The sequence below is a fragment of the Ammospiza caudacuta genome, chromosome 11 (assembly GCF_027887145.1).
Source record: "Ammospiza caudacuta isolate bAmmCau1 chromosome 11, bAmmCau1.pri, whole genome shotgun sequence".
NCBI classification, from domain to species: Eukaryota; Metazoa; Chordata; class Aves; order Passeriformes; family Passerellidae; genus Ammospiza; species Ammospiza caudacuta.
Genome location: NC_080603.1, coordinates 10,582,451 through 10,610,308, shown reverse-complemented (window position 1 = coordinate 10,610,308; position 27,858 = coordinate 10,582,451). Strand labels below are relative to the sequence as shown.

General features: G+C 39.4%; 1 protein-coding gene across 4 annotated transcripts in view; it reads left to right on the top strand.

Annotated features, from left to right (window-relative positions):
- PAX3 (paired box 3) overlaps positions 1–26,485 on the top strand; it is a 72,959-nt gene extending 46,474 nt beyond the window's left edge. For 2 of the 4 annotated variants that reach the window (XM_058812173.1, XM_058812170.1), the window contains exons 5-9: positions 3,226–3,431; positions 13,445–13,610; positions 14,707–14,921; positions 25,673–25,919; positions 26,451–26,485. In XM_058812173.1, the coding sequence (XP_058668156.1) occupies positions 3,226–3,431; positions 13,445–13,610; positions 14,707–14,921; positions 25,673–25,919; positions 26,451–26,485 (869 nt within the window). The remainder of the gene's footprint in view (positions 1–3,225; positions 3,432–13,444; positions 13,611–14,706; positions 14,922–25,672; positions 25,920–26,450) is intronic. The other 2 variants (XM_058812171.1, XM_058812172.1) reach the window with 1 other exon arrangement.
- Positions 26,486–27,858: the final 1,373 nt, after the last annotated feature.

Here is a 27,858-nt window from a genome sequence, read left to right as displayed (position 1 = left end):
AAAAAACCTTACAGCGTGTGAAGAGTTGTGAGAGAGGTTCTGCTTCCCTGGGTCATAGATGATAACCTCTCCATGATAATCCCTCTGCCTGCTTCTGTCAGGTGCACTCTGTTGCAGCCCTAATGCATGGGCTTTAAATGGTTGTCATGTTATTGTTATTTAATTATTCAAATGAAATGTCTTGCTGGGAGGAAGAACAGCCCACAGAGTGACCCCTCGTGTGTCATTTTGTTGTTGGGTTTTTGCCCCATGTGTCTATTTACAGTGTTTGGAAAAGGGATGGTTGCAGAACTCCAGGTGACCAAATGCCTGTGACATTGGGCAGTGGGGTTGTGCATTTGTGGTGATAATTGGCATGCAGCATTTCCTTCGGCCACCAGATAGGTCATGAGCAGTTAAGGGACAAATAATTTCTCTTTAATTCTGTAATTCCTTTTTAAATTACTCTCTGTGACTCAGCAACTGGTAATGCAGTTGGCTGTCTCTCCAATTTTGAGCTGTATAGTAAGAGGGGTTCTGGTGATCCCAAGGAGCCCAGCCAGGCAATCTCCCATGGCAGTGAGTCTCCTTCTATTTATGACTTTAGGGGCTGGAAAATTAGGATCAGTAGGACACATGTAAAGGTTAGTGATATGCATGTTTTGTGTTTGTGGAGGTGATGGATATAGAAATAACCCAGCTAAAATATCACCAGCTTTGCCAGTGCTGAATAATATCTTTGTATATCATGGAAGTCAGTAGAAACGTTAGTGAGATACTGATTAGAGAGAGGGCAATGCACTGTGACTATTGAACATATATAATATATATATTGCTTGTCTAAAGGCTGAGGTATATCCAGTTTTTGTGCTTAGCCAGTACTCTGAACCTTCTCACTATACAAAAGTCTAATAATCATATTTTGATATGAAAAAATAAGAATAAAGTCTTCCTTGATGATAGTGATATTTAAGAATACTTTGTAAGGAATAAGAACAGTACAGTTTGTAGTATAGACGTGTAGCTATCCTTTGAGATTACATTTGTCTGACTTTCTTATTACAGGGCAAATAAGACAAAAGAAGCCAATGTTTTCAATAAAGCTGCACATAGCAGCCAGGCCTGGCAAAAAGTAATGTCAATGAAAGCAGATAGATATGAAAGTAGTTTGATGTGATACACATTTTATCCCTACTTTAATTTTACTATTTTCTCTTTAAATTCTTGCCATTGATTACACATATTGTTCCAGACTCTTAGATACTATAGTTATTTTTTTTATTGGTTTACCTTTGTGCCTTTCACTTACTGCTTAATGAAATATAAAATGAAAATGAATAAAATGAAAATGAAATGAAGCCAGGGTTTTAGTTCTACATTCTTTTGCAGAAAGGAATGAGAGCATAGGGAAACATGTCAAGATTTTGCTAAGTCTTTATAAAACATTTTAAAAAAGGTAATGATATATCTCCTGATATTTCCCACTCAGTTGGTGAGGGAGTTCGTTTCAGTAATTCAGGGAATTCAGCAGTAAATATCTCCTTTAAATTGCACAGTTTAAGCTTGCTTTTTATAAGCATATACATAGATGTGTGTAGAGGTTGTACTCATACATGTGGAGTCTGTAAGTGCATTGAAAGTGCTCCTGACATCTTCCTGACAACTTCCTTTTCTTTTAACTCATTGTACACAATTAAAGACAGCTTTTGTCAGAGAACTTCTCTCCAAAAGGGACATTTCTGAGCTCTGTTTCAGATCTCACCCCACCAGGTGAGGGCAGAGTGTAGCCAGTGTGACCCTGGTAGTGTGGCTGGTGTGCTCCCCTCCAGCCCAGCTGGGCAATAAGAGCTGTTCTGCTTAAGGTGGCTGATTTGTATCACAGAGTGACATTGGGGAACTACATTTAAAATAGTCTATATTTCTTTTTGCTCCTGGATGCCAGTGTGGAGCCATCCTGCAGGGCTGGGACTTGGCAGTTGCTGAGGAAGGCAGGTGTCACTTGGGACCCTAGCTGAGAGGGTTTGGGATTTGTCACTAATTCAGACAATGTATGATGTTAATTTTGGGATACTCTAGATTGCCTGTTTAATAAGGACTGGACTTGAACTGTTTAGGATAGGATTTGTGGGATTCTCCTTTGTTCTAGAGAACAATATTCTCAAAAATAAGAACCTCTTAGTCCAGTCTTAGGACAAACCTTCACTGCAAATAAGACTCTGGGAGCTGATGTTTGTTCAATATATTGATGCTGAGATCCACAGGAGTTTTTCCTTATGTCTGTGTTTGCTGGGTCCAAGATATTGATGCTGTCTAGAAAATGAAGACACCTTTCACAAAAGAGCCACTGGTCTAGAAGTAATTGTTCTTTTTTTTTTTTTTTTTTGGTATGCAGAAATTAATAAACTTTTCAGCTGAATTGTCTGAAAAAGCACTTTATGTTTCTCATGCTCTAAGTAAACAGATTAGCTGTATTTATTAGCTCAAACAGCTTGAGTGAAATTGGAAATGTGAGATAGCTAGAAATGAACCTGGTGGGGGGTTTTAGCTGGAGCTTGAGAAACAGTTTGCTTCCAAATAAATTACATTAAAAGGATTATATTAAATCAATGTCTGTATCAATAATTTCTTTGGCATTGCTGAAGTAGAAGCAGCAATGCTTGTATTTCCATTGAACAAGCAGTTTCAGCATCGCTGGGGAGTGTCTGCCCTCTTTAGGTGGTTTCCCTTGAAGACTCAGGCAAGAAGGAATGCTGGTTGCCTGGACAGCAGCTGGTGCAAGTGAAGACTGGCTTTGAAATTCTATTTTTTTGGTTCATTACCATTTACTGGAGAGAAGAGTGAGTGTGGTTGGGTACTGGAAGAGGTTATGCTGCCTTCACAGTTATAGCTCTGAGTTCAGCTGTGGCTGGAGTTCACTTGATGGCCAGGGGAAACAAGCAGGGCTGCTGGGATCTGTCTGGCCCTGTCTGTGACCTCCCTATCTGCATGTCTGTGAAATCCAGAAGGAGTTTCCATATTGATTTCTCTATAAACTGCTGATTGCAAGAGTTGAGCCTCTTTCCTGGTTCATGGTCATGTTGTATGTGGTTTGTTTCTTGCTGATTTTTCTCAAGTGCTCACTTAGGGTTTGTGAGGGGCCTTTGGTCCAAGACAGATATGAAAGGATGTCATTGATTGATTCAATATTTTGCCATTTTTTCTCCTTAATTAAAGCTAATTTTGCCTTTTTTTTGTTTCTTTTTTGAGCATCAGCACCTCAGTCTGATGAAGGCTCTGACATTGATTCTGAACCAGATTTGCCTTTAAAAAGAAAGCAGCGTCGCAGCAGGACAACCTTCACAGCAGAACAACTGGAAGAGCTGGAAAGAGCTTTTGAGAGGACACACTACCCTGACATTTACACCAGGGAAGAACTTGCACAAAGAGCCAAGCTCACAGAGGCTCGTGTCCAGGTATGTATAATAAATAAAAGCTGCCTAATGAAAGGAGTTTCCTTTTCAGTTAGCATGTGATTCCTTTTATATTCCTACATGATCCTGCTCTAGAGTAGAAGGAAAATGTGAAGCAACACTGTTTACAGCTGTAGAATTTTTACATTTGTACATGGACTTTTTTTTAACTGTTTAAGAGAACTGATTTGAAAAAACTTTTGTGTCTTTCCATTAATTGTTCCATACTTACCATGAATATAGTATAGAATCTTTGAAGACGAAGAAAAAAGTCTGATATCCCCACTTGTTTGCTTTATGCACTTGACAGCACTCTGCATACAACAGCTCAGCTGTTGGGCCAATTTATAGTAACATAACTGATTTCATCTGTTGTTGTCTGGGTCTTCCAGGCATTAAAAAAAGAGAGAAAAACGTTTTTTAAAGGAAAATGTGTCTTCAGAGCCATGCAAGTCAGGAAGGTGGCTGGTGCAGAATCTACAGTTCACTTTTAGGTTAGATTTTGGTTAGAAGTTGACTTGGTATAAATCCTGTAATATCTTTTTTATCCCCACTCTCAATTTAATTCAAATGAGAATAAGTTCTCAAATAACTTCTAAGTCTTCACAGCCTCATGTATATCTGGGTTGTCTAAAGCGAGCTAATGTACCAGAGCAGTAACATGGAGTTGATTTAAATTTTTTTAAAAGTATGTGCCTGGATTTTTAGCTGTCTAAACCTAGGAAAGTAGCTGCCAAATTATCCTGGAATAAACTGCACCCCAGAGTTCAAGTTTTGATTAGGACTTCTCCTGTTTGATATCAAAGAAACATATGCTGTGAAAAGTTTAATACTACAGGCAGCATCTTCTGCTGCTCTTTCACCACTTGACATCTACAAATTGCTGGGAAAAGTATGCCCCTTTTAAATCAGTCTGAGTTGCAAGTGTTCCCAAGCCAATGTGTGGTTGGGTGACAAGCAAGATGTTGAAGCATGTGATCTAACAAAGGAAGAGAAATGAGTGGTGACTTGTGGTCTGACCAAGGATACAGGTGAATTTGGTTTCTTTGGTAAAACTCTTATTATGGTTTGACCTTTGAAACTCGGCCTGAGGCATTCAGACTGTGCAAACTGAAATAAACAATACAAAACACCTCTCTGACTTTTGAAGACAATCACACCTATTGCAGCACAGCTGTATTATTGAGTGTCTGTGTTGAAAGGCTCAGACTTTTTACCTGCTAAATGTTTTTGCAGAAAACTTCATGCCACATTTCTTGTAAGTGTTTATTATGACTGTGGGAAAAAATCAGATGTGTGGATGAATTTGTCTGGAAGGCAAGCTCAGTTGTGCATGACTCTTCTTAACATGTTTACTAAGTGAAATGCTTGCAAAACAGCTCCATAGATAGACTTGGGCCAGGTAAGAGCAAATCAAGCCTCAGGAATCATTTGCACACAAACATAACAAAGATAACTTGCTTCACAAGTGTTGTTAGCAAGACGAATGGGATCTCGGAGATGATGCTTTGGTCTGTTACCTTCAGTGAAAAATACGATAAAATGAAAAAGACCTTGTTCATGTTTTTCTAAATCAATGACCCACGGCTAGAAGAAAAGCAGAACTCTCATTAACATAACAGCTGTCTTAATGTGGCTTTAACCCTGTGACTTTTTGCATTCCTCATGGCTTCCTTGGTTCCCTCGAGACCCATCCTGTCTCACACCGCTCGTATGATCTACAGCCTCACGAATTCCCCAGTACCTCTGACATGGATATTTTACCTAACCCAGCATGGAAGAGAGTTCCCAGTCAATCAATGATTAAAATACCAGAACAAAACCTTTCTGGATTAAAGATGAGCTGGGGTTGAAGTAACCAGCCTGTGGGCAGTTTCCTAGTGCACTCCATCTGTCTGGTATACTTGAAGGCTGGCAGAATGATTTAGCAGTGGATTAAGGGTTACAGGATTTGCCTTATCAGCATTCAGCACCTCTCTATAGCCCCTTAAAATAGCCACGTATTATGGGCATGAAATAAAAGACGACCTGTGAAAAGAAAATAACCCTGAGAGACTTGAGGCTGAGAGGGCTGGATAGCCATACTGAAGTAGCATTCAGGCTTTCTTAGTCACACTTCTTTTTTGGTAACATTATGATAGAGATCAGAGATACCAAATTTTATATGGATATATACACAAAGGTCTCTTTGACTGCTTCCCAATAAAGCATTATCTAAAAGAGCTGGCTCTTGCAGCCTGAATCCAACTAAGCCCAGAAATTTATTTATTTCCTTTGGAGCTGTAAGGTCCAATTCTGTACAGTAGTTTTATATTGCTTAGGCAGTTATTTAGTTGGTAACAACTGGATCAACCTTGCTATTCCCTCAGTCCCTCTGTGTAGTACTTGCATCTCATGTTTTGTTTTCTCTAGTCTGTCACCCTGTGCTTCCTGTTTCCTTCTGTTCCCTGAGGCTGTCTATTACTCTCGTGAAAGGAAGAGTCTTACACCACTGAACTGTGGTTTTCCTCACTTTCCCACTGCTGAAGGGTAACCAAATGCATATTTCTAACCTGGTTGCTTGGACATGGAGGAAAAAACTTGCCTCTGGTCTGGGATCAAGAGTTGAACATGTCAGCCCCTAAGGGGAATTTTTTGAGAGCAACAAGCAACTGAAAACAGACTTTACACTGTGAATGTTATTTGTGTACCTAATCATGGGAACAGGAAAGGCTTTTGGGGAAAGAAGTGTTCCAACAAACTCCACATTGTAAGAGTCACGAGATGTGTAACTGTAATCATGGCAAATATTTCAACCCTGGGTGTAAGAATGAGTTAAAATGCTCCCTGCAATTCCTCCTGCAGCACCTTTCCACTCAAGGACCGTTGAGTTTTTCCCCCAGTGGTGTTTGAACCTAGATGTGATATAAGCCAGGAAAACCTTTTCTGCTGCCTCTCCCAAAGGCACTTGCTCTTCTCTGCACATTAGATGCAGAAGGAGAATTCTTTGGTCTTGTGATATTATCAGATAAAATTCAGAAAGATAAGCACAGTTCCAAAGGAGGGCCTTTCCCTTAAAAACAAGAAAAAAAATAGTGGTACTCTGGGAACGTGAAGTTTAAGATTTGCATGTTTTGAGCAAAAATTGCAGTACTTTACCTGTCCAGTTTAAAACCTCATTAAAACCATCATTAGGTTGCAGTGCAGGCCCTTAAGGTCCATGGCCTGTTTTTACTGAGAATCTGAAGGCAAGTTTGAAAAGTGAATTTATCTCTAGTATAAATCAAAAGGCCTTTCTGAGCTGTGGAGTTATGGCATCAGGAATGAAGTGGGTAGTATCTTTTCTGGCCACCTATGATTCCCACAGCAGACTTGTTTTTAGACAAACTGGGCAAGCTTTGGCAGCAGCTTGGGCCCGTTTCAGATCGATGGTGGGGAGTGTTTGCGTCAATCTTTTGGCAAAGGATTTTTAAATAAGGTTCAGGTTTGTCCTGTGGCTGGCTAGGAACCTGCCTTGGCCAACAGGGGCTGGCCATGCTGGCAAATCTTTTGGGGCTGTGTGTTGATGGCAGGCATCCCAAATTGCCAGAAATGTGGGGCATTTATTGGATTGTATTTGGACCATGTTAAGGAGTGCCCCAGCTGTATGGATCCTTGGGGCAGGAGGCCCTGCTGTGAGAAGCAGCTGGCACATGGCTCCCCTGTTTAATTCCAAAATGAAATAGGAAAAATTTGTTTGGATTCTTTTTCATCCATGAATAATGGTGAAAAAGAAGGGCAAGTCAGAAATAATTCTGAATCATGACTATTTCCCACCCTGAAGAGTTTCTTCTCAGCCAAATCCCAGCTTTAAACTGATTTGCTTGCGGACATATTAAAAAAAAAAAAAAAGTTGTTTATCAACAGAGCATGTCTGAACATTTGGGCACATCTCTCCAGGCTACTAGCATGGAATTGAATGTTCCCATGTCAAGCTTGTAATCAGCTTGTTAGCTATTGTAAAAACTTTATAATAACCTCAACAAATAAGTCCCAAGAGCTCAGATGTCTTGAGTAGCTAAAAGAAGAATTATTAAGAAAATGTATTTTAAGTGTTGTGCCTGGATATTATTTTCTTTGCCTCACTGTGGTGCAGGGAGGGAAAGAGTTTGGAGAAGAGTAAGGGGAAAGGTGAGAGAAGTTATGACTCTTGGGCTAGTAGTAAAGTTTAAAGGCTCTGGAGTTCAATTTCTCAGCTTTAGTGGTATTTTCTCAGTAGAAAACAGTGAAAAGCACTCTCTGAGAAATCACTGGGGAGGGGGAATCTGTGCCAAAGCAAAGTCTTAGTTTGCTCAAACCTCTGAAATGGTTTGAGCTTATACTGAACTGCCCAGTCCTATGGGAAGATGGGGCAAAGGAATGCAGGATGGATTCAAGAACACTCAAGACTCACTTTCATCAGATCTTTAGTTATTCCTGATGTGGTTTTATGGAGGATTTATGATGCCTTTTCTTGTGACTGAATCTCTTGCATCATAAAAAGGCTAAAGAAAGAAACTGCTGTGTGTATCATTGCAGTAGATAACCCTGTAATTGCATGGCCCCCCTCCCCTGTAAAGGGGAAATTCTTATGGGTTAATTAACCAACTGCATTCATATGTGGGCCCAAGAGGACATTTTTAAATATAAAGGAAAAGAGGGATGTGATTTTGATTGTCTCTTTCTGGTCCCTGCTGCCTAAGGGCTCTAATTAGTGTCACTTTAACTTATAAATATGCAGCTCAATTTGCTTGTTACTCAATAATTTTTAGAACTATTCCACTGCAGAGTTGTAGAAGTATTTTTGTAGGACTGAGTCAAAGTTTTCTCAAAGAAACCTAAGAGATTGGAGCATGTTGGATCACACTGGGAGGTTGTTCGAAGTCTCTATTCCCTTTGTCACAGGCTAGTGACTTTTAGTCTGTGTTTTTTTTTTTTTTTTTTTTGTTTTATTTTGTGTGTGGTGTGTTTGGTTTCATTTTGACTTTCTTTGGTTTTGGATTTTTTTTTTTTTGGTGGGGTTTTCTTTGTTTTGTTTTGGGGTTTGTTTGGGATATTTTCCCCTTTTATTCTCTTCTCCCACCCCCCTGTATGTTTTCAAGTAACACTGGTTTCTAGCACATTGATAACTCGTAGTATCCTGAACAGCATCACTTCCCATGCCCATAAAGAGCAGGCTTTGACAGGCAGGGAGCCCCAGTTTTGTGACATTCCCTCTGGTGGCCACGGCAGGCTGCTCTCAGCAGGCTTTGGGATGCTGTTAGGGAGCATGGTGTGCATCTGTATGCAGTGGACCTTATCCCTATGAGGCTGGGGGTGTGCAGATGTCACAGTCATGCTGATTTTTCAACTAGTTGTGCTAAAATACAATTGTTTCTACTCTTTCTTCATCCCATGGCTGCTCCCTGGCAGTGCTCTCCCTGCAGCTCATAGTACTGATACCCTGGTGAGCCAGGATGGAAACTCACCCTAGTGCAAAAACAAAGAAAAGGGAGGATAAGAAACTTATTTCCTGTGCATGCCCTTGAAGGGCTGCTGAAGTAAGCGAGGCCTGGCATCTTAGCGACTGCAGGAGCAGACCCTGGAGGTGTCTGTGGCAGTCACACTGCCGTGTTTTCCAGTCAGCTCTGCCTGGGCTGGTGGAGCTCAGCTGTGTTTGCAGTTTCCTCTTCAGCCTCCTCCCTTTCCAAGGCACCCCTGCTGCTTCTGGCACAGCCCACATTCTTTCCCTGGTGGAACATCCGCGGACTCTGGCTTCCAGGATGGTCAGACTTTGTTTTGAACACATGAATTTTGTGGGAAGGCAGAGGTGGAGAATAAGAGGGTGGGGGAGGCAGTTACCATGAAAAATATCATGAGGAAAAACCAAACCAATTCCTCCCTCCCCCCATCTAGAATCCATCTAAAATTAGAAGTGCCATTAACAATATATCAGTCTCTCGACTTTTGTGTTTCTGGCACTGGTGCTTGCAATGGTCAGGACTTTGTATAACAAAATATCCACGGGTTTTTTGCAACATTCACATCTTGAATGTTTTTCCCTGTTGAATCAGAGATCTTTTTGCCTTAAAAGCACATAGAGCACTCTGTGTTTATGATCAGACTGTCGAAATGTCAAGGCTAATTACAATAGTGTGTTCCCAAGTGAATAAATGCATCTTCTAAAGAATATCCTGTTGAGATCAACAAAATAAGATATTGGCATGATCACTTGCAAACTGCTTTAAGAAAAAATGATAATAAGAGGCAGGATCCAAATATAAGGAAATAGAGCTGGAAGAAACCTATTAGTTCACCTTATCCATCTACGTTGGTTTTTTACGTTCTGTGGCAGAGAGATTTCTTTTTGGGTCAGTCCAGTCCCAGCTGTTTGGAAAACTTGAGCTTCCAGTAATTAAAGTGCTGCTTTCCCCCCATTTTGTTCTGCATTTCATCCTCTTCAGTTCTATTTTTGATCTATAAATGTTGGCCAGACTTTGAAATTCAAGTTTGTTTCCAAATCATCTGGATCATTTACATTCCATCTTTGAAAGTGACATAGGAACCGAGGAGTCCAAGCTTCACTACAGTGAGTGTGACTTGGCTTCTGTGCAGACATAGTTTCTGAATGCTTGGGTCCCTCAGCCAAGCTGTGTTTCCTCTGTCCATTTTTAGATAGTTTAGAGTTTGATTTCTGTTGTGCCCACTGCAGGGTGGCACTTTCTCACAGGATGACTCTTGGGATCTCCTCCAGGGGCTGCTCTGTACTGGAAGCATCCCTGCAGCCAGGTGATGATTGTGCCCCTCAAATGGAGGCTGTGGGAGAAAGGAGCATCCTATGGGGGCCTGCTATATATGAAAAGGCCACTCATAAGATGAGAATTTTATTATGTTGGTGGAAGTTAAAATCTGTTGCACATAAGGAGACATTGCATTTAAATCATATTGGAAATGTATAAACAAAAGAAAATATTCCCCCAGGTTTTTACAATATGTTTCTAAGCCGACACACTGACTTGTGGTGACTGAATTTATTTTTAAATCTTGGCTTGAGATTAGCAAAGTTTTTCAAGGTTTCTTTAGTGGTAGTATTGTACATGAATTTTTCATGTTACATGAGGATTTAAGAAATGAAAAAAAAATTCTGGACTCTAGAAATAGATCAAGGCAACTGACTGAGGGAAATATTATGATTAATATAGTCTAAGGGAAATATAATGATTAAAAACCCCAATAATTTTAGTTAAAATGACATTCTGAATATGTTCTGAATTCAGCATTCACAATTCTGTTCAAGCTTCCAATTAAAGTGTGGGATTTGACTAATTTTAATAAGTATTACATAAAATGTAAATAAAATACTTAGGTTTCAGTTATTTAGGTTTCAGTTATTTATTTTTTAGTAACTTTTTCTTGATTTGGTGGCTTTTGTATTTTTGTTTTCTTATGTACCTCTACCATTCTGTAGTGATGAACTTGTGTGGTATTAGTGGCAGTAAGGCTTCCTCTGCAGTTTTGAACTTGCTCAAGGGGTTTTTGTGAGTTAATTTTGGACTAACTCTGGTGCTAGTCAGGTGCCATCTGCCCTCCTGCCCCCAGGGAAAGCAAGAGGCCAGTGCCAGAGGACTGTGCCAGTGCCACGTGACAAGGGTGCCCATCAAGTAGCACTCATTTGGCACATCGCAGTCACACAGGACTGAAGTGGCAGTACACAGCCTTGTTTCTGCACCCCTGCAGAGTCCCACTCAGTGTAATGGGGCTCCAGGTGGCAACAAAGCTCTGTGCAAGGATGTCCATTGTGTGGCTGCTGCAGACTTTTTGATACTGTTGGGTGTGTTCCTTTCAGAGATGTTTAATACACAGCTGCAGTTGTGGAAAAAATGTGAGTCTGCAAAATGAGCCAAAAATCTGACCATAAATAAAAAAAAGAAAACTTGTCATTTAGGCAAATTGCTTACTACTGAATTAAAATTTGGGATTTGACTCATTTTAATAACTATCTGAAGTTTGAAGGCAAATGCTTATCTGTAGAGAATATAAAATCTTGTTACCTCACTTTCCTGAGTGAAATCTATTCATGTAGCCTAGTTCTGCTCGTGTTGCCAAAGCACTTGGAGATCATGAGATAACCCTCTTGACCTGAAGAAGAGAGAGTGTCAAGGCAAAAAGCCAGAGTTAATGACCTGGGTCAGCTAATTACAACAAGGGTTTGCTGTTCCCTGGTCACTCTTTGACCTCCATTATCCTTCCTAAGTGTTCTCTGGATCTTTAGCAAGGTCTCTTTCTTGCTCTACAGGCTGAATCTGGACCCATCCTCAGCTACTGCTCATGGCAGGTTTTGCATTTCCACCCCGGTGCCTTGTTCCTTCCAGCTGCTTTCAGAAATGGTTCATGTGGAGACAGGGGGGTCAGTATGTACAGCAAAACAACAAGAGAGGGATTTGTGACGTAGAACACAGGCTCCACCTATCCCTCTGTCCTAGATCTTAAACTGGAGTGGGAGTGTATAATTGAGGAGTAGATGTTGTAGCCAAAGGAGGAGGCAGCTGTGTGCACTGAGCATCTCATTCTGAAAAGAGAATGAAGTCAGAGCAAACTACATGGTGACAGATGGCCTATGGCAGAAACCAGATGGCCCAGTGAGTCCCACCACTCCTGTCATGAAATAGCAAGCAGAGGAGAAGCCCACAGTGTAGCCCAAAAGGTTGTTACCCTCTAGTGTGAGGGCCACTCATGGTTTATAAATGGTGCTACACTTAGAATCCCAGTCTGTGATGCCTGATTCTTAAGCCAGCAAGGGCTGCTTGCACAAGGGTTACAGATCAGAGTCCCATCTTGTACAAACACATCTATAAGTGCCTCATCAGCTAATGTGCCTCAGTGGCTTTGAGGCCAGGCTGCCTTACAGGCTGTGCAGATCTACTTTACCAGGTATTAACACTCAGTTGAGGTCTTATCTAATGAATTGTATCTATAGATGAGCACCACAGCTGCTTCAGGGTGTAGGATTATGAGCAACTGGCTGCTTGTTTACAAATGTGTGCAGTCTCTGTTACCTGAACCAACCATTCTTTCCTTCAGAGCTCCACCATGGAGCTGAGAGCTGTAGTCAGGAGCTTGCTCTGACCCCACAACAAGGCAATGTGCCTCACCCTTCTCCAGGCACTCCTGCACTCTTTGGCCTTCCAATTTGTGATGTGCAAAATTGTTATAATATCAAAATCAATAATTAACGTGTTTTGCAACTCCAATTATATCAGCATGTGTCATGTCTTGCCTCTTTGTATCTTGGATGTAGTAAGAACTATGCAGGACTTGGAAAGCTTAAAACACAAACTGAGAATGATGTGAAGAAAAGGAGATTTATAGCTAAAATATCCCACAAATCCAAACCTCATCTGGTTGGTGTGTTGTCCTGGGAACGGATTTCAAAGTGGTTCTGAAATGCTAATCTAGTACTGAAGTTCTGACCTACTGTTTTGTACATATGTGAACAGATGAAAACTTGCTGGGAGGGATTTGTGTATTTTGTACATGGGGCTTGTATTTTTCTAATTAAAAGCTTGAAGTTCTGTTGGTCATTAGGACAATATATTATCCCAATATGTAAGTATGTGCACCTTCTAACAGTGCATTAAGCGATGCCACTAACTTGTCAGCAAGTTAAAGACAATACAGTACAGATGAAATAGCTTTGGCTGGCACTTAGATTAAATGGAGAGGTTTCCCCTTTGTCATTAAATCTGGAACAGTAATGATAGTGATTAAAACCACTAAAGCTTGAAAGAGTAGACAGCTTTTTTCTCAGGAGAGGCTGAATTTGAGAGGAAACTAGGGATCAGAATTCCTGTGTTGAATCTCTTGGACCATGGAAATGTGTGCCAAGGGCAACTTTCTTGTCTAGGAGCACTAAGTTCAGTGTGCATCTTCTGCATCCCTCATCTCAGACACTGCCCGTGTTTGAAATGCAATGCCATTCTTTCTGATACATCTGTACTAAATGTGCAGAAATCAAATGTTCATGTTTAAAACATTTGCAGGTCTGGTTTAGCAATCGTCGTGCCAGATGGAGGAAGCAGGCAGGAGCCAACCAACTGATGGCTTTCAACCATCTGATCCCTGGAGGTTTCCCACCCAGTGCCATGCCAACTTTGCCAACGTACCAGCTCTCTGAGCCCTCCTACCAACCCACCTCCATACCCCAAGGTACAGTAGCCCACAGGTACTTGGTTAAAATAGTGTTATTGGGGGGGTTTCCTGTGCTCATCCACTGTAGAAATATTTTCTTTTTTAATGAGTTGGCTAATTTATGGTCTGACTCAGGGAGGACTCTGCAAGCCTGTTTATTTTAAGCATGTAAGAACTGAGATTTGTTTTGCTACAAGAAAGGGGTGGTTCCATGGGAAGGGTGCTCTCCAGAGAAATAATCACCTTCTGCCCAGCAGGCATGCAGCTTTGGTAAAGCGATGGACACTCATTTCTGTCCTGTCACTGCACTGGCCTCCTTTGCTGGAAACGTCTGGTGTGATGTAGAAGGAGAAAGGTGCACTCTGTCTTTGTTGTGACTATCATTGATGGAGCATTGGAACTTCTGTAAATACTCTGAATATTTATCTGGGGGTGGAAAACACAGCTATTCAGACCACCTTGTCTCACATCAGTCAGTAGTCAGTCTCAGTAGGGTAAAAATTTTTCTTAATGTTATCAGAAATTCTGTGATCTTTGATGGATTTGAGTGGGAGGGAACAGACCCTCAAATGTATGCTTTGTTAAATTTTAGTATTAAATAAAAACCTTATGAACAATATTTAATAAAATAATTTGTGTCTTCTTATTGCTTCCTCCTTGAGATTTGGATCCTAACTCTCAGTGGAGGTTCTAATTGATGGAATTTTTCGAAGCCCAGGGTTTCTCCCATCCATTGCTTGACTTGATACAAGCCATGATGGGATTTCTGAGCTGTGAGCAGGAGAGGAAAGCCAGTCTTATAATTAAATAAAATATTTTCCTTTATTTTTATATATAGACATATTTAAAAAAATATTGCTGTCAATATGTGCTCACTAAAGGTTGTCTGAAAACTGCATGCCTGTTGTTATGGTATTTACAGTCTGTTTAGGATTTTTTTGTGTAAGCTGACAGGCTGGTTAAATATCCAGCAATATTATAGCTTTACTTTTTTACTTAACCAGTATTTAGATGCAGGTTCTGATGCAGTTCTCTTAAGCTGAGCTTCACATAATGAACTTATTATGCCAGAATAAAGGAAGAAAACATATCAACATATTTCTTCTGCTTCCAGCCGTGTCTGATCCAAGCAGCACCGTCCATAGACCTCAGCCTCTCCCTCCAAGCACTGTACACCAAAGCAGCCTCCCTTCGAACCCCGAGAGCAGCTCTGCCTACTGCCTGCCCAGCACCAGGCACGGATTTTCCAGCTATACAGACAGCTTTGTGCCTCCGTCCGGGCCCTCCAATCCCATGAACCCTGCCATTGGCAATGGCCTCTCACCTCAGGTCAGTCCTGTGTTTTCAGACAGAGGATTTGCTGTATACCAGAACCAAAGAGTCTATTCCCTCAGGCCACAGTATAATGAATTGCCAAATTTAAACCATAATGTATTCTTTATATAAGCCACATGATTTCAGTTTGCTAGTTTCCTTTTTTTTTTGTTTTAATTTTTTTTCCTTCTACTGGCTGAATAAAGAGTCATAGCTTATATTTAATTTCAACTGATTTATAATGGAATCCTGCAGACTTCATGTTTGCATCCAATTGTCGAGCATTTGTAATGTACTGCTCTTCTCCTGCAGATCCATGACTAGGTACAGAAAACAGAGCTTGTATTTTTTCTGTGAATAAAATATCTCATTAAAATAACATCATCAAGATTTTACCAAGTTGTCCAGGAAAATTATGGGCAAGTTGTATGAGAAGACTTCCAAGGACTGAGCAATGTGTATTGAGATGAGCTGTAATCGAGTTATAAATACATAAATTAGAAGTATTACTGCTCTTTGGCAATATATAAATGCATGAATACCATAATTGTTTTTCTAATTTGCGTGAGCTCTTTTAAGGAAATCAGGTTAATAAATTGCCTTGATAATTGAGTGTCAAAAGATTGGTTACATTTTCCTACACATGGCATCTGTCTGAAGCTGACATTATTAGTTAAAGCTCGAATAGATGGTAGTCTATTTTATTAACAAGAGCTTTGCCCAGGTGCTTGGAAAGAGATGTCCACTAAATTCTGAGGAGTCACAAAGAAGATGCAATCTATAATTACAATCAGGAATCTCTTCAGGGCTGAAAGTGAGAGTTTTAACAGCTTTATCTGCGTTCTGCCTTTTTTTCCTCTCAGTGGTTAGAAAAACAGAGAGAAGCTCAGAATGACACAAATGAAAAGTGAAAAGACAATTATACTCAATTACACACTAATCACTGACTATCACCACTGCCTAAGCAGGGAGAGGGCATTCTAATAGGCAGAAAATGAGATTTTAATGGCACAAAGGGTGGCCAAAATAACGACTCGTATATCTTTGCCTCCTTCGTTTTCTTCAACTTGTGGTTTGCATCTCGGGAGTGCAGTTCCTGGTTCCTGTGCAACGGTGATAACTCTGTGCAGCTGAAAAGTTCAAAGGCTCTGGAGTTGAAAAGAATGAATAACAAAGGCAATGAAATAAACATTTTTGCCCAAAGGCAAAAGTTCATAAACCCTTTTTTGTAACGGTAAATGTAATTAAGATTCACAGATTCCTATAGCATGGAGTGTGGTACAAAACTTCATGGCTTGAAACCTCAGGAAAAAAATGCCAACAGAAAAACAAACGGATGTACTTCCAACAAGACTTGAATAGATTTTGTTTGAAAGAATTCTGATTTCTAAATGCAAACTTCATCAAAATCCATGACATTATATTAGTTGTTTCTTTTTTTTTTAATGGCTAGTTTCATAGTGTGCAAGACTTCCACATTTTTGACATAATTATCTATCGGGTTTTCAATGTTAATCCATAAAAATTAGTTGTTATTGTCAGTTTAAATATGTGTTGGTTCTGGCTATGGAAAATGTGATCTCTTTTTTTCCCCTTTCACAAAGCTTTTATTGTCTGTGACACAGAAGTGGAGCACAACAACAGTAAAGAAATCTTGTGATGGCTGGGTGAAATGGGACAAAAATGTGAGGCCAGGTCTCCTCCTGCCAAAGTCTTGCTGATTTGAGGTTTGATGTAATCAAAAGGAGATTCTGTCCTTTTTACACCTAGCCCTGTCTTTACCCTAGGAGACTTCTGTTGTTTTATTGTTTGTTTATTTGTTTTCCTTAGACTTCTGAAGCCTTTTTCTAACCCAGTACTTAGCACTTCTGGCTGTGTCCAGCAGCTCTACTAACAGGTACAGCTGGGTTTAGGGGATGCTGACCCCTTTAAAATTGACCTCATGCTTTCCTTGCTCAGTGCATAGAGGAGAATACTTATATCCATTTAGATTTGAAACAACTTCTTGGCAACTAAATGATTACCTTCAACAGATCTTAAAAATCTTCCCATCAAGAAAACAAATTAAAAACCCAGACCTGAATTCATGTGGCATTGCCAACAATTCCTCTATATCAGTTTTGGTGCCTAAAGAATGAGTTAGAGACATGCCTAAAATATAGAGATGTATAAAGTGACACATTCAGACTTTGTGTTTATATAAAGCAATAATACAGCCTGAAACATGTAAATTGTGTGCAGCAAATTGTGGGACTGTAGTAAACCAGTGAAACTCTTGATGCCCAAAGGAGCCTGAGCTGCTGGTCACAATGTTGGTGTGTGAAATGTCCCTTAGTTGTGGGGTGTGTCACTGTGCATCCCCTCTCCATGCTTCCTCAGGGCTCTTCCTGAGGTGCTGGAAGAGAGGCTGAGGTAAGGTAAAGTTGAAAGCCAGCTCTGCATTCGGGGTTTCATGAAAAAGGGAAACAGGAGTTTTCCTGCTGAGTGGGCATGATGCACTGCCCTGCCTGTGTGCATGGAATTTAGATGAGAAAGAGAGAGGGTCTATTTACTAGCCAGTGCATTTTTGACCACAATAAATCTGGGTGTGTGAGTAATTAACATAATGTTTCCACCCATCCATGTGTCTCTTGCTGGCAAGTGCTCCTGACAAACTGAGTCTAAAGCTGAATTTATGGTGGCTGTAGCAGGGAGGGGGAAGGGGGGCTTTGTCTGAAGCCCAGATAATATTTTGTGATTAAAAAACCCCATCCTTAGAACATACAGAATGAAATCTAATACTAAGATACACAGGATCGTATTCTTAGCAGACTTAAACCTCTCTCTCCTCTTTGTCATCAATTTATTACAAATGGGGGTCTGACACAAAGACACCAGGGAATCTTTATTTTCTATGTAGAATGGTTCCATTCTGACTTTTTTCTTGAATATGATGGACAAATATGGTGTTTAAGGCAAACACTGATGAAGGTAGCAGACAATCAGAGACACCTAGGGCGATGTTATTTTATTATTATTGTGTTAGCCTTGAATTTTGGCATGAGAGGGGACTGTATTTCTCAGTTCTTGGAAGAAAAATGCTCCACTACATAGCTGTCTTGCAAGCCGAGTGTTGAAAAGTTGTTGATCTTGTGTAAAAATATAAGAGAACAGAAAGAGTTCCGCCTTGTTTAATACTTTTTAACATCAAGACAAGATCTGCAGCTGTCCTTCAGATGACTGATTATTCTCCTTGCTCATCTGGTTTATTCATTACTACCTGGATGTGGTGAGAGAACCTCTGTCTTGCAGGCATGCAACGGGTTGACTTTTGCTGAAAAAAGTCAGGGATTAATGTCTTGGGGAGATGGCAGCCTGGAGTGTTTGTATTTCATGAAAAAGCAACTCAACTGCTAGCATGCCATCTCAGCCAGGGCTCTTTAAATATAATGTCAGAAAAGAGATTATTAGTGTGTAATATATGTAAATTGCATATTTTTATGTTTTCTATGCCTATTATGCAGCTTCTTGCCTTTCATGAATACATTTATGGCAATATTGTATTTCCTTTTCAAATTAGGTTTTACTTGCTCAGTGAATTTTCTTTTAACAAATGTTTTTTAACTCAGAATTATGAGGGGACAGCATATCTGGATGTTAATGTATGTACACAGGACTTAGGCATGCTTTTGGATTGGCATGGCACTTTATGATTAGTGGCCATCACTGACTGTCTCCCAGCTTCAGGTGGATGGCCTTGGTGAAGGGCAGATTGTTTTAAAGACAGGATATCAGTATTTTGAACTGCTTCATTTAAGATAAGGAAAAAGGCTTTTCCGGTGTACATCAGCATCCCCTGACCTCCTCATGTGCTTTTTATTAGTGTCAGAGAGCAGAGTTTTCCCTACACCAGGTCAGGCAGTTTGCTGGTTTGGAGAGTGCTGCTCTGGCTGCTGTGGATCCAGGTGGAGCAGCAATACTCTGCTGGGATTGCTGCTTTGTGAGTTTGTGTGCTTCCTGTATTTCACCTGTAGGATATTTAACTTCTAGGATACTTAACCTGTCGGATATTTAACCTGTTTAACCTAGGATAATCCAGGCTTAAACAGCACTTCAGTTTTAAGATTTTACCAGGAGAAGAACAAACATGTGTAACCTGTCTCCTGCTAGGCATAATTGTTTTTCCTCCTTGTCCTTTAGAAAACTTCACAGATCTACTGTTTCCTCTTCTTTGCCTTCTCCCCCATAATTGAATCAAACCTGTAGCTTTAAAGGCTGCAGTTTGAAAATTGGAAGTGGATTGAATATTGAATTGGCTGTGTAGGAGATCATAACAGCCTTTAACAAAGTTTGCAGTTTCATGCCATTACCTGGAGCTCAGGAATAATCTTGATAAGAAAATCCCAAACTTTTCCATGAACAGTAGTACAGAGGCAAGCTCTTTCAAGGTTTCTTTCTTCTACTGTCAAAACATTTCACTGCCTGAGTTTCAGAGTTACCCTGAACTCCTTTTGGTGAGGTGGATCTTAGGCGATGGGCTTCTCTAAAGTCTTTGGGAGCACTTGGTTTTCATTAACCTGACGTATGGAACCGATGGCAGCTGTCGAATCGGTTAGATATGTTCATATTGTCTTATTAACTCTGTTTTTAGGGGAGCCACAGGAACCAGGGCTAAAAGTTTTCATTCCCTCATTAAGGGGGACAAGAGCAATGAAAAAAAGCAACTATTAATTCATTATACTTTTCCCCATACCTTCTGTTGGATTACCTTGAGCTGGTTGCCCACAGAAACATTTCGTTTGGGTTCAAGTCCCACAGCAATGAGAAGCTTATGATCTTTGGCACGATGCACTTGGCTTTGAAAGCTCTTTGCTTATTGACCCAAGAACATGAGACAGGGCATGGAATCCTTAGTGAGTAAGAAAGTTAATTCACATGATATAATCTTCATGACCACGAGTTTTTGTTCTTTCTTCTTTTTTTAAAGTTCAGACAATGGGGTTTATTATTTGTTGTTTCTCTGAGAAAAATAGATGAGATTCAATAGTATTGTAATTGTTAGTGAGTAAAAAATAACTACAAGTACTATTTATTTTATATTAATTATTTATTTTATATACTCATATTTTATATAAAATATTCTATATTTTATAGAAGTATATATTTGTAAATAACATATTTACTAAATACATTAATATAGCAGAAAAATAAACAGGTGACTGTTTAAACTGTATCTTTTTGAATGTCCACCTTAACTTTTCTCTTTTGGTTTGTTTTGCTTTCAGCCATAACAAATCCATACATCCCAATTGTTGAGGGAAGGTGTGTGAGAGCTGAGCTAGTGACAGCTGGGCTGGTGTTCAGAATAGCCAGAATCCTTCTTTTGTGTTTGGGGCTGAATGGAAGGTGGAAGGAGGAGAGTTCACAGGCAAACAGCAACCTAATACCAAATTTAGGCTTTTAATGAATTCTTTTGAGTAATATTGCCATAGTTGAGCATTTAAAGTCATGCGACTCCAGTCTCTGGGGCTGCCTGAAAAAGCTGGGAGATGTTTAATTGCATAGATATGCTTATATATTCATAAATTATATGTTCATCTTTGAGCTTTGTTTTGCCTTTTCAGTGATCTTTCGTTTCTTTTCAGGGGCTCAAGAATTAGCTGATCTTAGAATTATTTTCGTGATGTACCAGGTTCTGGGACTCTGTGATATAGCACTTTAAAAAGACATGAGTTTTGTGACAGACTGTAATAATGCTTTGAAAATTGGCAATTGTCTGTAGGTAAAAATGTATTTGATGAAAGAATCAAGTTATCCTCTTAATTATCCTAAATGAGCACCAGTGCACCTTCTCTAATTCCAGTGTAGGTACCAGTGGTACCTGGTGGTGTGAAATCAGTATCAGGTCTCATTGATATGAGTATGCAGAGCGTCAGATTATCAATGTCCAAAGTCAGTATATTTTCTCTTATTTTCATTAACCAAGTAAGTGGTTGCCAGGTCTTGCCATTTGGCAAAAATTGCTTTCTGTCAGGTTTCTTGTATTCAATAGAAATATTCATATATATAAAATGAATCAGCAGTGTGGTTCTAGGATCCTATAGCTATAGATCCATATAGCTAATTAATTAATCCTCTAAAACCACTCATTATAGTGAGTGATAACAATCCTTTTTTTGGGTTCTTTCTTAGGCAATATTTTGTTTTTTGAGAGATTTCTCTACAGTGAAGAGAGCTAACAGCAGGTAATGCCATTCATCTCGGAAGGAGTTTAAAATTTTCAGTGTTAGTGATGAATGAGGGTATCTGACCCACATCTGTTTTACATTAGAATGGAACATTGCCCTGACATCGTTAGGAGCATTTGTCAAGATTCCCTGGACAGAGCTTCTGTAAATTACATGCTGCAAATGTGTCAGGGTCAGATAAGAGGATATCATTAACGGTGCTAAAGTTTACTCATGGTTCTGTCAGTTCAACTTAATATGTTAACTGCCAGCCATTTTCCTTGAGCTGTTTCATTAAATCTTTCATTCACAGGAGGGGAAAAATAGTATCACTGTACCCAAAAAAATATTGCACATGTTCTTTTCTCATAAATCATATTAATTGCAGGCATGGTCACAAAGCATATTAAACACAAGCATGCGTAAATGAATTAAAACATATGAGAATTTTATTGTGCCTATGGAGGGTCCTGCATTCTCAAATACTAACCATGTTAACAGCCAGAATGTTTCATTTCAATAAAATAAGCTTTTTTAAAATGTAGTTTAATGGCCTTTATTTTGGTGATAATAGAATTATTTCCAGCAGCTGATAATGGACCAGACATTGTATTCATGCCTTTAAGGCTTTCATCCCTCGAGTTCTCTTTCTCGATGGTACCCTCAGCTGGTGATTCCATGCTGACTCCACCAGCAAGGGATTTGTCCTAATGAATATTTAGGGTTGCTTCAGATGTGTTCTCTAAAAACTTTCCTGCAGACTTTGGTCGGAGCAGTCCACTGTGTTCCCTTTACTTATTCCTAATTTCACCTTTGTTTTCTAATAGAGTGATTTAATCAATTATATACTGTATTTTATTGTATAAGCACAAAGACTGTGCCTTAACATTCCTATGTGTGTTTTGTAGAAGGTGAGAGCAAAATATATGTAGTTAAAAAACTTCAATCTGATTTTTGTTTTGTGTTTATGGGAGTTTTCTCTAAAAGAAATAGAATAGTTATTGTATCACTTTAATGCAGTGTTAGCTCAGCCCTTGGATTCTGGGTCAGTGAGGCTGATACTTACTAATTTAACTTTCCCAAAGTGATTTAGAAGGAAGCACATATTTTCCAGTAATTTGGATGGTATAGAGATTGAATAACTTTATTTTCTACCTTAACTAGTCTAAAGCAATCATATCCGTTTACTTAGAACTATTCTGCTTCATACCCACAGAAGATCTGAGCTGTAAAATCCAGATCCTTGTGTGTCTCCTGTGCAGCTAAGCTGAGGATGCTGAGCAACTTGCAGACATGGCCCGTTAATGGATTTCTAATTGATTAGGTGAAAGTTAGCCATGCCCTTCCTGTAACTCCTTGTATGGGTGAGAAGGTCATGGCACATACCGTAGCAAAGGCTCCTGCCCTGGGGCTACTTCCCTTGGAGCTTTCAAAACAGACATGACCAAAAATCGAATTATTTAGATACTAATCAACTGCAGGATGATTCTGAAGGCTTCTGAGGAAGATATTTCTGGGAAGTTGGTTACTGTTCAGACTTCAGTTTTCTCCAGCTCAGAGACAGACAGCTCAGTGAGTTCTGCTCCAGAATATTTACTAGGTGCACACCCACTTAGTAAAATTATGCCTAATTAGATTCTAATTTAAAAAGTTAAATAAATCTCACTAAATGATAATTTTCATTTTGCCAAAGAAAAGAAATCTCAATCCAAATAGAGTTGCTACTGATGCTTGAGTGACATTTGAGATTCTGTATGGACTCAGTTTAAATTCCAAGACAAATCTCCAATTTTAAAATAGCTTCCAATCCGAAAGTTTTTGAGCTCACTCTTTTTGCTGGCAAAGTCCAAATTTTGTCTCAGGCTTTATTCTATTGAAAACATTAAATTAAAACAAACCTCTGGTTGAAATCCGCAGTTGGTAAAATAGTTACTTACCCAAATTAGCAATTGGTTCTAAAAGTGCTGGCAGCCAAGGCAGTGATGTGAGAGCCCTGAGGCACAGAGGAGCTCCCGTGGGACATGAGCCCAGCCCAGCCCCTTCTCTCTGCTCTTGAACTTGGAGCAAAACGTGGGGAAGTCCTGCAAATATCGGTGTCACACTGGCCCTGCACGGCAATGCAAAGGGCTGTCCACTTGAGATTTCTGACAAACCCCTGTGCAATTTAAACCGTAGTCAAAACCGTTATACTCCTGCCAACATAAATATTTCCCAAAGTAGTAATTTTCAATGTAAATGTTTAAGTTATCCCTTTATTTTTTTTTAGTTCTTTCTCTTTTAACTCTACTAGTGTTAATTTCAAAGGACAAGGATTAATAGAACCTGAATGAACATCGGTTCTAATGCTGTGTCCTGCTGATGCATGTCAGGTCATTAACCATGCTACATTTTGGACCATATCAAATTCCAAAGTTACAAGAAAAATATTTTGAAGTTCTGAAAGAGAAAAGCTTGCTAAAATAATAGAAATTTTAAAGTTTTCACAACGAATTATTAGAACAAAAACTTGAGAGCCCAGTATTTTCAACTTTTGGGGAGTTTTGGCACAAAATGTACAGATAACATGATTTTTCAATCTGTGGTGATTTCAGAGTTGTTTTATTACTAACCACAATTATTATCTTTATTATTATTTATAATTATTTATTTATATATTTATTATTTTTTCGTAAGAAAAAATATTATTATTGTCTTTTAACAGTTTTTGGGCATTGAATGTATTTGTTGAAGTAAATAGAAAATATCTTACATCCTAAATCCAAATTAATCTTGTTTTTATAAACAAAAGTTTATAAAAAACTATTTGAAAGTCATAAGATTTCAATATCTGAATGCAGTCTTTAGATATATTTTGTAATTTGTTTTTGCATGAATACTTCAGTTTGTGAAACATTCAGCAAATACCACTGGTTAAATTCATGTTTTTCAGCCCAGTGAATCAGAAGTGAACATTCCAGTGCTATGTGTAGTAACTGAACTTCTTTCTCAGCAATTTTTTTTCAGTGAGATATCTTGGGTGCATTTGATGCAAACATATTGTATGTTTTCAATGCAGGGATCTGGGTTTCTCCTTTTGAGCTGCTCTGTTTCTACCGCCTGCTCTTTTCCTAATCAGATGTGTAAAAACTGGGTAGGTCTTCTTTCCTACCCAAATCACTATCTCTGGATCATATTTCATCTGTTTATTAAGAAAAAAAACCCCAAGCTAACAAAAAAGCAAACAACTCAGAGCTGGAAGCACAAGCTCCCTGCAATAACAATACTTTTTAGTTTGTGATGGAAAATAAGTACAATTTCAGGAGGAGTATCAGAACCTCAGGAAACAGATCTGTTTTTATGAGGTTTAATTTAGTCTATAAAAATAGACTCCATTTTTAAAAAACTTTCTTTAGTTTATGGCAAGAATTGCTGCAAAGCAAAATGATTATCAAATAGCACATGTCAGATAATTGTAATACTTTTTTGGAGCAAGAACAGCTTGTAAATTATCACAATATGCAGTTTTGGCAGAAGCTGTATGTCACCCGTCTATTAGAAGCTGCAGAATGCTTGTCAGGCTCTGAAGTGCAATTTATTTCAGCAAAAAGTAAGCAAATCTCAGTCATACACTTACTTTTAAAATGTTCTACAGTGGTGTACCAGGAGAGGAAATGTTCACCAACTTGTAGCGGGAGAGATTTTTGAACAAGAAGTTTCTCTGTAGTTTTGTGCTTAAAAATGCAGATGCTTTTGAAATTATTTCTTGCTCTTCTACTGGAAATTATGGCCCGGGGGGCTGGGCTTTTATAGGGACAAGCATGTATTTTCCAGTAAACTCTTTTCAGCTACTGATTTCGTAACTGTCCCTGTAGAAGCAGTTTAATAAAGGAGTCACAGCTAACTTGAAGTTGCTCTGGAGTGCCTGACCCTTTCTGTTGTGTCATCTAACTCAGATGTTGGAATCAATAACTGCTTTAATGATAACCAGCACTTTACTCTTGCACACACTTCTTTACAGTTCACAGGGCATGCAGCAGTGGGGGTACAGCTGCTCTGCCCCTTTCCCTACTCCAGAACATCAGGATTCTGTGGTGTTCTTTGTTACCTCCACCAGTAGTGCTACTGGGATGTGCTCCAAACTGATTTCACTGTAATGGTTGCTGATCTTGGAGAAGAAAATTGTGTCAGCTTTTTCACAGCTTTTTATGTTTGTAGATCATGCAGGACATCATGGTTAAACTTTGTTCTCTTTCTATTCTCTTATAATTTCATCCTCAAGCAAGAACATCTGCAGAACTCCCAGCTGGGGCTGAGATCAGGCACTCTAAAACCATAAAAGTTAAAATTTATTCCTTATTTGCCCCAGTATCATGTCTTATTGCTTGCTAGCCATCAGATTTTCTTTTGGTGGATGATGCAATCGAATTCTACTTCCTCTTGGGATTAGCTACTCAAAGCACAGTTCAAGTATCAAGTCTACCTGGTTTAGGAAATCAAATTATAGATTTGAGAACTTCTGTGGTTCTGTAAGCAATGGAGTTCTTAATCTATTTTAACTCTTTCTATTTTTCTACTTTCTAGGTAATGGGACTCCTGACTAACCACGGTGGTGTGCCTCACCAGCCCCAAACTGATTATGCCCTGTCCCCTCTCACTGGGGGCCTGGAGCCCACCACCACTGTGTCAGCCAGCTGCAGCCAGAGGTTAGAGCACATGAAGAGCTTAGACAGCCTGCCCACATCCCAGTCCTACTGCCCACCAACCTACAGCACCACGGGATACAGCATGGACCCCGTCACGGGCTACCAGTACGGCCAGTACGGCCAAAGTGAGTATGGCACACTGGCACTGGGAAGGGCACTGAGCTGCCCACAGCCTGAGCTAGCTGTCTGTCTGTCTGTCTGTCTGTGAGGAAGGGAGTTCTGAGCAGAGATCCTCAGGGCTCACTGCTACTTCTCCTCCAAGCCATGCACTGGTGAGATAGCTGATTGTTCGAGCGGGATTTCTGCTGCATAATTATTTTCTTAAGTGATGTCAACAACATCTTGATGTTATTAATTGTTGAGACATGAAACCTGATTGCCATTAGGTAAAACATAAGAGTTGTCCAAAATGAAATAACCGCTGGCATTCCACTATTAGAAACACATGTTCTTAATGAGGTCAGCTCAAGAATCATTACAGTATATAATCCCAGATACATAGAGTTTTGTCAAACTTGTCCTAGGAATAAAAATATTAGTCCCTTTCCTTTGATACATCAGTATTAAATATGACATTGTCAACCTGTAGTTGGCATGGCCCCATGCTGTGAGGTTGTCACAGCATGACTTAAAAAGCTTCTTTTGCTTTTTTGCAGGTGCCTTTCATTATCTGAAGCCAGATATTGCATAAATGAACTGTCCACTTCAAGTTAAAGCTGGTCTTGTTTTCCGGTTTCACTCCAAGGCTTGGATATGAGGGATCTTCTCAACACGGTGCAGCCTAAACTGGGGCAGTCCCACTGAGAGAAACAAGCTTGTTATATTCTCTCCAGTCATAGCTTTTAGTAGACTTTTGAAGGCTGGACAAAGCTATTCAGAAGACAAAGGCCAAAAGCAATAATGAATAAATGTGACATGCTTCATTATGAGTGGGTATACAAAACAGAGCAGTATTTAACATCACAGCCTGGCAAACATTCCATTTTTTTGTTGTTGTTGAAATTAATGTGCATTGATTGGGACAAACGGAACATTTTGAAACTAAACTTAGAGCAGTTGAGCTCTGTGTACTCTGACTCATCTGACATCCAGTGCTGACTTTAGTCTAACTTTAAAACAACTCAGTTTCTGAAGCAAGGTTGGAAGAGCCTCTCACTGTACACACTGGAAATTGCCATCAAGAGGAAATGCCACTGTCCTTAGGAAGATGGATAAGTGTGAAAGATTTCCCGAGCAACTCATTGGTTACCTTGCTGTGCTTTGTAATCACCTTGTCAAGAAATGTCACTCACAGGTTTGGCTTTACCAAGAGAGGAGATCTTGTGTAACATGAAATCCAGATTTTACCTTTTTGTATGTGTTTTCCCAGTGTGTTTTACCTTTTTAAACAAATAGGGGAGACAAAAAACCCCGCCAACAACGCGACTGATTTTTCATAACTGCCTAGCAATGTGCAATACTGTGTACCTCACACAAACTTTGGGATCATCCAAAGTCATAGATATAGAATCAGAACTATATTTTTGCAGGTACTTTTATTTTTGCAGTGCATAATTCCTGATGATAAAATACAGAAATGTTGCAGTCTGCTGGATTACTGAAATCCAGCTTGCTAACCATGATTTAAAGGTCATCTTCAGGAAACAATAGGAAGAAATGATTAAGTTTACATGTTTTTTAGTGCTGTACAGGACATAGACAGAGATGGACCTGTATTTGAGACATCTGTTTAAATTATACAGCAATATCCAATATAGACAGTATAATTATAGGAACCAAGGTTTACAAGAAGTTTGCATTGTGACATTTTAGAATGTCAATAAATTTGTGTTTTGTGATGTTGAGAGGAAGAGGATGATGGAAGGTGGGATTATTTATTTCTCTCTATTCTTGGAACAAAGAGGGAGGCAGAACACAAATACATTCCTTTTAGAGTTAAGGACTATGAAGTAGTGAGTTAGACTAGGTTCAGTACAGAGGTTAGTTCACACAATGGTCTTAAGGGTGATGGAAAAATGAAATATTATCTTTGTGTTGCAGCCTCTACAACAAAATGTGTTGTAA